Genomic DNA, 14,488 nt, shown 5'->3' on the forward strand with positions numbered 1-14,488 from the left:
TATTTCTTGATTACTGCTATTGCATCTTCATCATGGTTCATTAAACTGAAAACATGTATTAAAGGCACAATATGTAGTTTTTCACCACTAGAGGTCACTTATTCAAAACAAAGGCTTAGCTTGATGGCGCCTTGATTTCGTGGAATCATGGGAGGTGTTGTCTTCACATCTACAACCTGCGGAAAAGAATCCAACGGGACTCGAGCAGAAATCATATTCATGGATGAGGTAATGTTTTTCAGGGTGTGGCTGAAAGCCATTGGAGTTAAACGAGGCCGCTGGAGCGACTGATAATGAGAGACGAGCACGAAACACGGCTCGAGAGCAGTGGAGCTTTTATTATGCTGCAGACGAGCGCTTCCGCTTCTTCCAGTCAAGTGTATGTGTAGTAACGCAGCATTGTTTTCTGCCGATGAATGTATCCAAACAGTTGCTCACCTGTCTAATAAAACACATAATATATTAAAGCGTCTTTGGTGTTTCCATGGCTTCTACAAATAAAACCGTAAATCGAGGATAACACGGGTATGATGTCATTAATAGGCGACGCACGGACACGATCCGTAAAATTGCTTATTTCTCTGGATTTAAACATACTTGGAAACATTTGGGATATTGTAAGTACACAAGTCAACAAAACATATAACACCGTTCTAGTGGTTTTTGGATATTTTAAATCCAAAAATCTTACATATTGTGCCTTTAATCACACTGCAGCAAACAAAAGGTCTCATTTTGTTGCACACACACAAAAAAAGATACTTCATTCAAAACGTCTTCAAAAAAGTGTTTTAATAACATTAGTCCTCAATGGAAGTACTTTTTTGTTTTTCCAAAAATAAAGACAATCATTTAAATAGTCAGGATGTTAAGTTGTTGCATTGATTGTGCAATAAATTAAGGTAAGCACTACAAAACAGCATCTTATATTACCTTCAGATCCAAAAATGCAACACTTGGCCAGAACTAATGTTAAACCTACACGTTTTAAACAACAATCACTGTGTTATTTGTTAAAAGCAATTTTTAAAACAAACCGAACAGGCACAATTTTATTTTTACTACTTTCCAGTGAAGATCTTTTCTCTTGACCTGGAATTCCCTTAACCTGTTGTACAACACCTCTACAATGGTGGTTCCTTTTTTTTTTTTTTTTTTCAAAGAAATATGATCTCTGACAAATCAATTTTTAAACATCTGACTGAGGTTCAGTGTGGTATGGATTAATATGCAATAAATACAGAATAATAAAACGATACGATTCGCTTAACTCAAAGGCAAGTAATGGAAGTAGTGGACCACATGAAAGCACTTTCTAAGACATAAACAAAACATTTCTTGCATGCATTCAAACTCCTCATGTTGAAATGATTGTAATATCTCTTTTCCTGTCTCTAAACTCAATACTGAAATAGTTTTATTCATAGAAATTCCTGCTACTGGACCACAAATGCTTTGGTCAGACAATCACATGGATACTTTCTCAGGAAACACAACTGCCCATGGGTGGGTGAGTTAATCATGGGTAACATAATCCTAACAGTCTAACTGCTTTAGTTCCTGTGACAAAAGAGCACCTGTCGTTGACATAAATACAAGTAAGGTGTACAGATCACTTCAGAAAGACATATGTTCGCCTTTGACTCCTGAAACCGTCACTTACAGTACTAGTGTTGGTAGCTGGTTTCTAGTAACATGGGAGATTTAACTTGGAAAACTACGGCAGAAAGGCCTTTATACACTATCACAAGGCACCAGGTTGCCTGTGGTGTCCAGCTGCATGCATTTACAGGTGCAGGCCGACACAGGACACTCACTGTGATCTCTGAAAGGAAAGAATATATAATTACATTTAAAATACTGTACTTTACACTAGAGCTGCACAATTAATCGTTAAAAGATTGTGATCTCGATCCAAACACCCATGAGATCTCATTCCTAAATGACAATGATTCACCTGTTTCTGTTAAACCTTTGACACACATTCAAATCTGTTGAACCACCGAGCCAGAGAGAGCAGTTTTCATGTACAGCATAAGTATGAAACAGCTTCACAAAGTGTTTTCAACCACATTGTAACACAGAAATAACGATACTAATATAATAGTTAATAGACAATAGTTTATAGTTTAGATATAAACACCGATGTCTATGTTAGTGATCAAAAGAGCGAATTACCTTTTGAAAGTAACTTGGCGCTTCAAATAACGATTGTATCGATTACATCGTTACAATAAGTCACTGTTAAAAATGTATTTGTCATTGAATCATTCATTGAATCAGAAACTCTAATTCATCCAGTAATGAAACAAAGTATTTATGATTGAGTCATTGAATCATTCATTCAAACCGTTTTTAATTCATTCAGATTAAACATTTTAAATAGACTGCAGCAATTAACATTTTGTCAGAACCTCTACTAAATTACATGTTATTTTGTTTAGTTGTCTGTTCAGAATCATGGGAGAATTGTGATCTCTGTTTGAAACAAAAAAATTGTGATTCTCAATTTCAGTGTTGGGGGTAACACATTACAAGTAACGAGTTACGTAATCAGATTACTTTTTCAAGTAACTAGTAAAGTAACACATTACTTTTTCAATTTACAACAAAATAAGTTGTAAAGTTACTTTTTCAAATAAGTAACGCAAGTTACTTTTTCACATTTAGCACTCCTGTCCCCATGTTGAGAGAAATAAAGTGCAGAGGTGTTGTGTGCGTGAATATGCATTTCCTTCAGCCTGAGGCTTATTCATTTCACTTTTGGTGTGAAAGGGCTTTTACATTTGCCAAAAATATAACTTTTTTTGTTTTGTATTAAAAAACAAACAAGCAAGCCCAGCCCAGGTGAGAAAAAGTAACACAAAAGTAATGTAACGCATTACTTTTCATAAAAAGTAACGCAATTAGTTACTTTTTTAGGCAGTAACACAATATTGTAATGCATTACTTTGTAACTTCCCCCAACACTGCTCAAATTATCCAGAATCATGCAGCTCTACTTCATACTATAGTATATTTGTATTTATAAGGCCATCAAATAAATGGCACAATATGGGTGAATATGACACTTACCTGAACCAGCTGAGCATGTGACCCGCGTGACCACCATGCCGGCAGTTGTGGCACCAGGTAAACCAGTTATTGAACTGTGCAAGTTTTTTGTCTCGTGTGAGATCGGCTTTCTCATCTGCTTTTGCTGATAAGATGTATTAGATGAGTATCACAATGAACTGAACACATGGGCATTATGATATCATTTATCAAGAAGATCTTTAAATGATCCATCTGTTACCTGGGCAGCTAGACACAGGGGTGCCCATGTTCATTAAGCAGAGGGCACAGCGTGGAAGTGGTTTACGACAGCCAGGGCAACTGGTGACCTTTGACTTGGTGGGCGAACCGCTGACCCCATACTGACTGAATCCACGGCCCTGATGTGGTATCGTCGAACAGCTGTATGATATAGACTTACCACAGAAGTTACAGCTCACAAACACCTGCACAGATCATATGAAGAAAATCAGAAATAGCCAGCATAGACAAAATGTAAGATGAAGGATGCTACCAAAATGATATTAATTCATGATAGAGAATGATAGGGATGCACTGATAATTAAGTTATGGCTCATAAACAACATTATAAACTATAAATCGCTTCAATATATATATATAAAAAAAAGCAATCTAGAATTTTATTTAATAACAGTAAAATAATATGACAAAAATAATAGCATTAGCTAAATCAGATTGATAATAAAAAAACATTGACTTATACAAATTGGTCAGTGATTATACACTCTAAAAAATGTGTTGGCTCAACAACAAAAAAATTAACGCAACAGTTTGCATCAATGTTTTTGAGTTATGACAACTTTGAGTGAATTTACATTCCACCAACAAGCTACATTGAGTTAGAGGAACTTAATAATTTGTAGCATGAACACAAATTGTTAAGTTGATTACTCAAAAAAATTAGTAGCCCTGGAACCAATTAATCTTATCTATTTCAGTTCAAATCTACAGCTATCATAGCACATGCTAACATAGCTTATTTAACATACATTTAATGATCCAGTCCTATGCAAAGCATGCTGGGAACTAGAAATTCACTGCCTAATTTCCGAAATTATCAAGACAATTTCTTTACGTTACTACAATTTATTTTGTTAAAAAAGGCAATTAATGCAGAAATTTGAGTTTAAATTACAGACGATATTAAATTGACGTAATGATCAACATTATTATGTTAACCGAACAAAATAATGTTTGCAACTTAAAAGGTTTAATTAAAATAAATTAAAATGTTTAACTTGCAACCATGCATTTATTTAAGTTGTGGCAACAGGTCCCCTGAATTACTTTTTAGATGCATAATCAAAACTTAACAACTGGTAGAAAAAAAACATGTTTCTAGCCTGTGCAAGTGGTTTTGAGCTGGGATCCAATTTGCTCCTATGAATGTCAAATTCAGCCCGTTTATGCCAAAACCTCCAGGCGTCCAACAGATTTCGATAGTTCTCGATCCAGCACTGCACCCGAGGGTCCTTCAGCACTTCTCCTGGAGAGCCCTACCACATCAAACACCACATACACAAACATTTATTCCACTCATCTGGACTTGTGTCAAGTTGACCTGAATGCACACCGATTGTCCTGGTTTTACAACAGTTACATTCAGTCTGTGCCGCCATCTAATGAACATCTTAATTTTTTAGCATTTAACTTTTTGTTTCTGTTGTAAACTTTACTACCACTCAAAAGTTTAAGGGAAGATATTTTTAGACAATAATTAATAAGGATGCAATAAATTGATCAAATGTGGCAGTACCTACATTTATGTAAAAAAAAAAATGCTAAATTCAAATAAATTGTTCTTTTGAACTCTTAATTAATTAAACAATCTTAAAAAAAAAAAAATCATGGTTTCCACAAAAATATGAAGCAGCACAACTGTTTTCAACATTGATAATAATAAGAAATGTTTCTTGAGTATCAAATCAGCATATTAGAATGATTTCTGAAGCATCATGTGACACTGAAGACTGGAATAATGATGCTGGAATTTTCAGCCAGTCTTCAGTCTTCCAATAGCTTTGATCACTGAAATAAATTACATTTTAAAATGTATTAAAACAGTTATTTTAAATTGTTTTTACAGTATTTTGATCAAACAAATGCAGCATTGGTGATTATAAGAGACTTCTTTCAAAAACATAAAAAGCTTACAGATCCCAAACTTTGAATGGCAGTATATGTAATACCAAACATCCATCTGAGAGCATATCATTCTCTTATGTGACCGTCTTTATCATCTATTGTTCGGTTACCTTGAGCATGCAGAAACTGGCTGTCTGCACGTCTCCAGTTCGGTCTACATAACTTTCCATGAGATCTACTCCATCTTTGGTTAGTCCTGTAAGCAGGATTCCCTCCAGGTTACCAGCATCCTTCATCTCATTGGTCAGCTTTTCTATGTAACGTGGCAACTTAAGGGAGGAAAAAAATGACTGTATATTTCATACTGCACATCAATCAGACTTGGATAAATGGAGGTGTGAACGGGCCTTACCTGAGCGTCATTGAGAAACATGCATGCAAAGGCCACCCTGTCCCTGACAGCCACACGACTCTCGTACTGTAAAATAAAGAGCCTGAATATTCAGCAATTCAAAACAATGTGATAAAATTCAGAGCAACTTTGAATATTCATTTAAGCATAATAGTTTTTCTTTTAACATACCAAGACCCCATCATACGCGCCAGGTTCACTAGTGAGGAAGGCAAACATGATGCACAGGTACGGCTTCTTCAGCTGGAGTCTGAGAGAGCTGCACATTTCTCTCCATAGGGAGTTCTTCTCATCGGTGTAGCCCGACAGAGCCATGGCCACCACGTTCAGATTCAGATCACCTAATCAGAGCATAAAAGGAACAATACTGAAAACATTCCAAATTAATTTCTTTCTTAAGTGCATCCATGATGATGAATGATGAATCTCCAAACTGATCTTCCATACAACAAAAGCATGGGCTTGCCAAGGTCCAAAAATAATTTACAAAAACACCATTAAAGAATTAGTTCACTTTCAAATAAAAATTTCCTGATAATTTACTCACCCCCATGTCTTCCAAGACCTCCATGTCCTTCTTTCTTCAGTCGAAAAGAAATTAAGGTTTTTGATGAAAACATTCCAGGATTATTCTCCTTATTCAATTTCAATTGACTTCAATTGGCCCCAAATGGTTGAAGGTCAAAATTACAGTTTCAGTGCAGCTTCAAAGGGCTTTAAACGATACCAGATGAGGAATAAGGGTCTTATCTAGCGAAACGAAATTCAACTTACGGAAAAAACAGAACTGGCGCCACGTTTGTTCCGTAAGTTGAATAGGGAAGGCATGGACATACAGCGCAAGCTTTTTGAAGAATACGGAAGGCAGTCTGGCGGAAGCACTTGTAAGGCGATCATTTGTGTTTATAAAGCATATACATTTTTTTTTTTTTCTGAAAATGACAGATCGTTTCACTAGATAAGACCCTTATTCCTCGTCTGGTATCGTTTAAAGCCCTTTGAAGCTGCACTGAAACTGTAATTTTGACCTTCAACTGTTTGGGGCCAATTGAAGTCCACTATAAATAATCCTGGAATGTTTTCATCAAAAACCTTCATTTCTTTTCGACTGAAGGAAGAAGGACATGGACATCTTGGATGACATGGGGGTGAGTAAATTATCAGGAAATTTTTATTTGAAAGTGAACTAATCCTTTAAAGCAACATCAAAAATAGTCCACATCTGGCTTGTGCACTTTTTCTGAAACCATATGATAGCTTTATATGATACAGAGTTATTTTAGTTTTTTATTTTGGTTTTACTATAGTTTTATTAATATTTTGAATTATCATTTTAATTTTTATATGTTTAGTTTTCCTGTTAATTTTAGTTTAGTCATTTCATTTTTTTTTTTTTTTTTTTTTTTTTTTTTTATATTGCTTGTAGTGATAATGTTATGTATTTCCAGTTATTAATTTTAGTGCTTCAACTTTCACTTATTTCAGTTTATTGCCAAGGCAACATTTCAAATTTCTGTTTAGTTTACTAATATTTTTATTTTATTTTATATCAGATTTATTTAAATTTACAGAATGCTTTTAATAGTTTTAGTTAAAGATAATAACCCTGATATATGATAGACTGAAATTTAAGTCATTGTTTGCTTAAATTCTTCCTCTCCACCTCCTCTTTGTACTTGCACATATTCAAGACATACAGACAGCTTTTTAGCCCACTGGTCAATATATGCTTTCACTGTGACTGGACATTCTGCCAACATCTCCTTTTGTGTTCCAAGGAAAAAAGAGCATCATATGCTGTTTGCATGAGTGCAAACAAAGCACACTGTAAAGACAAAAGACAAAAATGGTGGTAGTAGGTGTGAAAAACCACACCCTTTATAAAGATCATTTTTGTTTTCTAAAACCTCTGAGCCAAAACAAATTATGCTTAAAACCCAAACAACAGGCAATTATGAATGTTAAGCAAACAGCCCCATATGCTGTATGCATCTGCGGCTTAAGAGCATTTAATATTAAAGAACCATCATTGTGTAATGTAAGCCATGCTTTGTCATTTTATCAAGTATATAAGAAACGCTTTCGATAGCAAACAGGCAGCTGATGGTGTTCACCATTTCTCACTAGCCTGGATTTCACATAGTCCTTATAATAACTTGACAACATTCATTCGAGCACAAAGGAGAGGACAGACTTCCTGTGAATCCCTCAGGGAAACATTATCATCTCTCTTTCTATATGAGTAACGTAAGGCATTACTCTTAATTTTTCTGTAATTTAATTACAGTTATATCTGATGCAATTTCCATTAAATACTGTATAAACTATAGAACAATTCTGTATAAAACAATAGTGGATTTAACATCAGGTTGATATGAGATTCAGAAAGTAATTATTAATAAGTAATGTAATACTTTTTAGAGAGAGTAATTAGTACAGTAATCTAATTACCCTGTTGAAGATGTAATTAGTAGTTAGTAGTTAGTAATTACTTTTTTAGAGTATCCTACTCAACACTGCTCCATAATAAAGATTAATTATATATTGTTAACAGTCAACAGAGGCATTTTCTCCAATTCAAACAGTATACTCTTACTTTGTATATAGTTATGCATCTTTTTACTGTGCATTATATTTTGATGTATGTAAAGTTACAGACTGGAGTGTTAGTGTGAACATTAAAGAAGTAAAAACAGTTGCAAAATCACACACATTTGTAATATTGGTCATCATCATATCATTAAAAAACATCATATATGGCATCAGTCAAAATTGCTAAATCTTCTGGAAGTGGCACTAACATGTCCAGGTCACATTTCTACCCAAAATTAAGAGGACAAAAAAAAAAACTAATTATATTCTGTACAACAGAAATGAAGCATATTTGATTACTGTAATTACTACAAATTATATATATATATATATATATATATATAATTTTTTTTCTTTCACTTTTACAGTAATGAATTTAATGTCACAGTACAAAAAAAAAAAAAAATCTTAAAAATAGGGTTAATTTCTTTTTCTGTTCATGTTTTGATTTTGGGCTTCCTTATTCATAGTTTTCACTTGATGTCACACCCTTATAGGAACGCCCACCTAGAGGGCAAACAAGGATTTCCTCCATTGCTCGCCAGTCATTTTTACCAAGTTTGTACTAATGTAGTAAGACAGTGACAATAAAATTCCAAATTTAATACACACCTTAGTTATGATGAACTCTATGTACACGCAAGCAGATGAACCCAGAATATAAATGCAAAGCACAGTTTCTTATTAAGCATTTTTCCATTATAAAGAAAAGGCTTAACCAGTTGGCATGTTGCGTTCAAATTCTGGGCTCATCTGCTTGCTTGTATATAGTATGCATGCATCACCAATAAAGTGTATAATGAATTCTGATATCTTTTAATACCACTGTTTTAATACATTAGAGCACTTTAAGTGTTTTTCATGCCAAGCGTTTTAGAATTTCCCTCTGTTTTTAGTTATTGAAATACTGCAGCAGTTGCTGTATATGAGTATATACTTGCATTTTGTTTCACATTTTAGTTTTTCTTTCTCGTAATCTAAATATTCATAGAAAAATGACAGGCCTGTGCTGCAGTTCTATGGATGTTTTGCCCTTCAGGGCTCCGGGCCAGTCACGTGACTGAAAACTATGAATAGGGGTTACAGGGGGCCCATGTGAAGGACCCCAGTCACTGGCTGGACAATGTTCCTCCAGTCCAGTCGTGTACCTTTCTCTGTGGAAGCCCCTTTATGAAGAATCTGAATCGCCCGGCGGATGTCAAGGTTAAAGAGGGCGACGGCAGCCGCTCTCTCCCACTCGCCCTCCTGCTCCAGAGACTTCAGGAAGGGTTCAACATCGATGTCAGGCCCTCGGCTAATCCAGCCACACAACTGCAGGGCCAAACTGCGCTCCTCGCTGTGGTACCGCGGGACATCGGTCTGCCTGTCTGAACCCGACCAGCACCGCCGTGTCTCTGTAGTGCCTGAGAGAGGAAAGGGAGGAGGTGACATTTCTTCAGAGGGCCTCCACTGACAGATAACAAGAAGGGTGACTGAGGCATTTAGCAGATGTCTATGAGAAATACTTGTACTGTACAACAATCACCATTATGTTCAAAGAAAATCTGATTGACTATTGTGTCTTTTACACTTACCAGAGCTGGACTTGACAATGTTTTTGATGCCTGAGTAGATGAGCGACTGTTTATTGCTCTGTTGTTTCTGTTCCACATTTTCAGTGTACTGCTTCATAAGTAAAACTTGCATAGGAAATATATCAAATAGAACAAGACCATATGAACAAGAATATGACAACAAAAATTAACCACTCAAGGGATTAACAAATAAGGAATTCATAAGAAGTGTAAATATATAAAACACAGTTGTCAAAAGAATTTCATGTTAATTCAGTCATTAAAACTGATTTCTTGTTGTTTAATAATGCCAAGTGTCAATCTCAGATGCCACAGAAAGAATGACTGAAAAATCTACATCAGTCAACTTCTGGGAGACAATGAGCACCAGTCTCCATTTCGTTTAGTTTTGTTTAAGATATATTAGAGTGATACAATGAGCATGTTTGAGAAAGAAATGATCAGTAGATTGGAGCTAGTTTAGTGGCATCAAACCATTGAAGATATATATCATTTTATTTGAAGCAAGTAAATAAGATACATAAGCAGAATGATATATTCTTTGTTGCTGAAAGTGAAATTACATTATAATTAAAACAAATAAAAAAAATCTTCTGCAATATTAATATGTATTAAAATATATGTATATATTATATAAATATTTATTTCATATATTTATATATAATGGTAATTTATCAAGCTCCCCTGGAGTATATAGTGTTAGGCTATATCATCTATTGTAGTGGACAGATATGTACTTCTTGATTACACAATAATAATAACAAAAGAATATTATTGTTATTATTATTATTTTATGTAATTAATGTAATAAAATGTGTGTGTGTATATATATATATATATATATATATAAATAATTATAATCATTATATGTAGTATAATGTGTATTATATATGTAAAACATATTACTATATGCAATAAATCATAATAAAATAAACCATATGAGTAAAACCCAAAAATGAAAATTCTGTCATTAATTACTCACCCTCATGTCATTCCAAACCCGTAAGACTTTTGTTCATCTTCATAACACAAATGAAAATATTTTTAATAAAATCTGAGCGATTTCTGTCCATCCATTGCCAGCTACGCAACTACCATTTTGAACTTCAAAAAGTTCATAAAAAGACTGTAAAACGAATTCAAATGAATTGAGTGGTTTAGTCCAAATTTTCTGAAAAGACTCAATATTATATGATGAACAGATTGAATTTAGTATTTTATTCACATATAAACATTGATCAGCGAACATAAACAGAAGCTCAACCAAACCTGCTTCACACGTAAGAACAAACCTCTTGCGGAAGCTCAAACGTACTGCATAACACGAGAATGAACCTGATTGGTTCTTGCATGCATCAAGCAAACATGCTTGAGCTTCTGTTTACCATAACTGATATCTGAGTTGAAGAATGTTTAAATGTCAGATTTCAATGTTTATATACTCAGATTTCATCAAAAAGATCTTCATTTGTTTTCCGAAGATGAACGAAAGTCTTATGGGTTTGGAACGACATGAGCGTGAGTAATTAATGACAGAACTAACCCTTTAAGCCAGAATTTAACATGACATTCAACAATGACTGTAATGCCCCTGTAATGCCACAGTGCTGCAGTGAAGGATATAGTGTAGTGTGTACCAGAGCGACCTCAGCTGCGGGTCGTCTCCTCCAGCCAGCACGTGGTTCCGCCACACCTGGACGGTGTCGTGGCCATAGCGTGACTGCGCTCTCTCCCTCATCTTAGTGGCGATGTCCTTTTCAGCAGCGGCTGCCCCCTGGCCGGCGTCCTCTGCACACTCGTAGAGGTGCCGCCCACACGCCCACATCAGCGAAGTGGTGGAGCTCCAAGCCAGTGAAATGCGCTCAAAGACGGTGAAGTCATTCATGACCCGGTTGGGCGACACCACCACCATGCGGTTCTGTGCAGAAGGATGCCAGGCGAAGCTGCTGATGATGCTCTCGCTGCAAGGCTGCACACTGCGCTCGATGATGGTGGGTTCGACCTCGTCGCCGAATGGCATGGGCGTGTGCTGCATGTCATACAGCCGGATGATGTTGCTGTCCCGCGTGAGCGTGGCCAGCAGGCCCATACGAGTGGGACACCAAGCCACTTTAGTCAAAGGTTTGGGCTGCTCAGTCAAAGTGAAGACTGGTTTTTCGAATTTGCGCAAATCCCAGATGGCCACCTGGCCTTCGAAGAAGGATGCCACGCGATCCTGAAAGTGAGGGTCCACCGTCACACCCTGGATAGCCTTGGTGTTCACAAACGTCTTCTGGCTGGTGTTGCGCAGGTCAAAGATGGCCAGATTCCTGTGCATCCCGGCCAAGAGCAACTTCTGATGGTCACGAGGGAGCCAACAAAGAGAAAGACAGGCGTCGTTCTGACCCAGCTCGTACAGCGGTTTGGTCACCACTAGCCCAGAGTCTGCATCCCCAGACATGCGAACCTTCTCGGCAGGAACTGCTTCAGGGGAAAACTTACTACTGATGTCCCATATCAGAACAGAAAAATCAGCTCGATGCTTATCCAAACCAGCCGCCAGCCAATTACTGTCCACCGGGTTCCACGCAAGCGTATTGCATTGTCGGGCGTGCTTGGGCACAAACTCCTTACCCATAAGCTCCTTACATTTAGAGTTGTGGCTCTGTCCCAGACTGGTCAGGACGACTCGGCCATTGGCCTGTCCCACTGCCAGCAAACACTCCGGCTCATGTTTAGGATACCAGGCCACACATTTCATGTACGGGGTGTCAGAGTTGATGGCCAGCAGAGTGGCCGCCGTCTCCTCGGATAACGGAAGGGCACCAGCTTTGGTTTCTGAGCTTCCTGCATGTCCGATCCGATACAGACTGAGTTCATTGTCACAGATCACATAGCGGTCTGCGTGATGGGGGGACCACAGGATATCTGGCTTATAGCCACTCGACATGGCAGGACAGTGGTTTCTTCAGTGCAGATTCCTGTAAATGATTAAGCATTTAATTTATACAGCACTTATACACCTCATCTATTTCAGAAATACTTGGATTAATTAATATATTTAAAGACATTACACACACACAACACACACACACACACACACACACACATATATATATAAATAGAGAGAGAGTGAGAGTTAGTCTATATCATTGCTTGAAGTGCAATGTAACTTGCTTACATAATCATAATAATAAATTTATAATAATTATTATTGTATCATATTAATTATATTTTAAATTATATAAATATATATTTATAAATGTTATTTAATCAAACATCATATTAAAATAAATCATATAATAATAATAATAATACTTTTGTTATTATTATTATAGACGTAATGGTTTACACTCTTGTAAAAATATACATTAAGAATTTGTTTCCCTTTGTGATTTAATAATTCATACATCAAAGGTTTAAAATAAACGAGAGTAAAGTTGCACATGAAACTAAAGATAATTAAAACAAATGTTACCAAGACATTAAAGCTCAGGTGGGTTGTTAAAGCCACAGTAAATACGTTTTAATGTGTTAAAATAAACAATAAATAAAATTTAAAAAAAATCATAAGGTACATCTCATGATTCTAGCTCTTCAAGTTAAGATGTAAATATGATATAATTAAAGATAAAAATATTAAACTTATTTGATAAACAAGTAAACAGTTGAGCGTGATTTAATGTTCTTATGACTAGACTTCAATAACTACGAGTTAGCCGGTCAGCTACTGCTAAATTAACCATTCAACCTTTTCTAAACCGGAAACAAGTAATGACAGACGCCAGCCACCTTATAAAGACAGAATAAACCATGCTTTGAGATATAAATAAATGACAGGGTTTGATATATATAAACTCACATTTGACGCGCAAACATGCTGAAGTTTGTTTAAGTAGCGGGAAGTCGGAAGCAGTGCAGATTGTAAACAGACAGAAGCACACAAAATAAAAGTCCTACTGCGTCTAATGGATATAACAAACATCTTCAACGGTGAAAAATGTGGAAGCTCATTTCCGACACATAAAGAAAAAAAAAGTGACATAAAAAGTAATAAGTATAAGATAAAAGTCTAAATTGTGATATAATATGTGGAAATTAAGATATAAAAAGTCATTATGAAATGAAAAATAGATTTTAGATGACTATTTAATCTTATAATTATGGCATAGTAGATAGTATCTTATAATTTAGACTTTTTGTGTCATAATAATGAATTTTGATCTCATAATTATGATTTACGAACGCATAATTGTTTCCTTAAAGGGTTAGTTCACCCAAAAATGAAAATAATGTCATTAATTACTCACCCTCATGTCGTTCCACACCCGTGAGACCTTCGTTCATCTTCTGAACACAAATAAAAATATTTCTAATGAAATCCAATGGCCCAGTGAGGACAGCAATAACACTCCCTTTTCAATGCCCAGAAAGCTACTAAAAACATTTTTAAACAGTTCATGTGACAAAAGTTGTTCAACCTTAATATTATAAAGCGACGAAAATATTTTTTGTGCGCCAAAAATAACAAAATAGCGACTTTATTCCACAATATCTAGTGAAGGGCAATTTCAAAACACTGCTTCATGAAGATTCGAATCTTTACGAATCATTTGTTTCGTTGCTCTGAACCACTGATTCGAAACAAATGATTTGTAAAGATTCGAAGCTTCATGAAGCAGTGTTTTGAAATGGCCCTTCACTAGATATTGTGGAATAAAGTCGCTATTTTGTTATTTTTGGAGCACAAAAAGTATTCTCGTTGCTTTAT

At 35.7% G+C, this 14,488-nt stretch overlaps 1 protein-coding gene across 1 annotated transcript; it reads right to left on the bottom strand.

Annotated features, from left to right (window-relative positions):
• Positions 1 to 775: 775 nt before the first annotated feature.
• On the bottom strand, positions 776 to 13,668 carry mios (missing oocyte, meiosis regulator, homolog (Drosophila)). The gene is made up of 11 exons (XM_051865696.1): positions 13,580 to 13,668; positions 11,362 to 12,698; positions 9,739 to 9,837; positions 9,313 to 9,567; positions 5,744 to 5,913; positions 5,573 to 5,638; positions 5,331 to 5,489; positions 4,419 to 4,571; positions 3,296 to 3,500; positions 3,076 to 3,199; positions 776 to 1,825 (listed from the first exon to the last, which is right to left on the bottom strand). The coding sequence occupies exons 2-11, from the start codon at positions 12,665 to 12,667 to the stop codon at positions 1,735 to 1,737; spliced, it is 2,628 nt and encodes an 875-aa protein (XP_051721656.1). The 5' UTR covers positions 12,668 to 12,698; positions 13,580 to 13,668; the 3' UTR covers positions 776 to 1,734.
• Positions 13,669 to 14,488: the final 820 nt, after the last annotated feature.

This window comes from Ctenopharyngodon idella, chromosome 16, assembly GCF_019924925.1.
Source record: "Ctenopharyngodon idella isolate HZGC_01 chromosome 16, HZGC01, whole genome shotgun sequence".
NCBI classification, from domain to species: Eukaryota; Metazoa; Chordata; class Actinopteri; order Cypriniformes; family Xenocyprididae; genus Ctenopharyngodon; species Ctenopharyngodon idella.

Bases quoted from the DNA above. Each gene is read 5' to 3' on its own strand.
- mios (XM_051865696.1), bottom strand. From the start codon at position 12,667: ATGTCGAGTGGCTATAAGCCAGATATCCTGTGGTCCCCCCATCACGCA. The intron at 9,568-9,738 runs GTAAGTGTAAAA...TTCCTCTCTCAG, and splicing joins CATTGTCAAGTCCAGCTCTG to GCACTACAGAGACACGGCGG. The intron at 3,200-3,295 runs GTAACAGATGGA...ACATCTTATCAG, and splicing joins CCCTGTGTCTAGCTGCCCAG to CAAAAGCAGATGAGAAAGCC.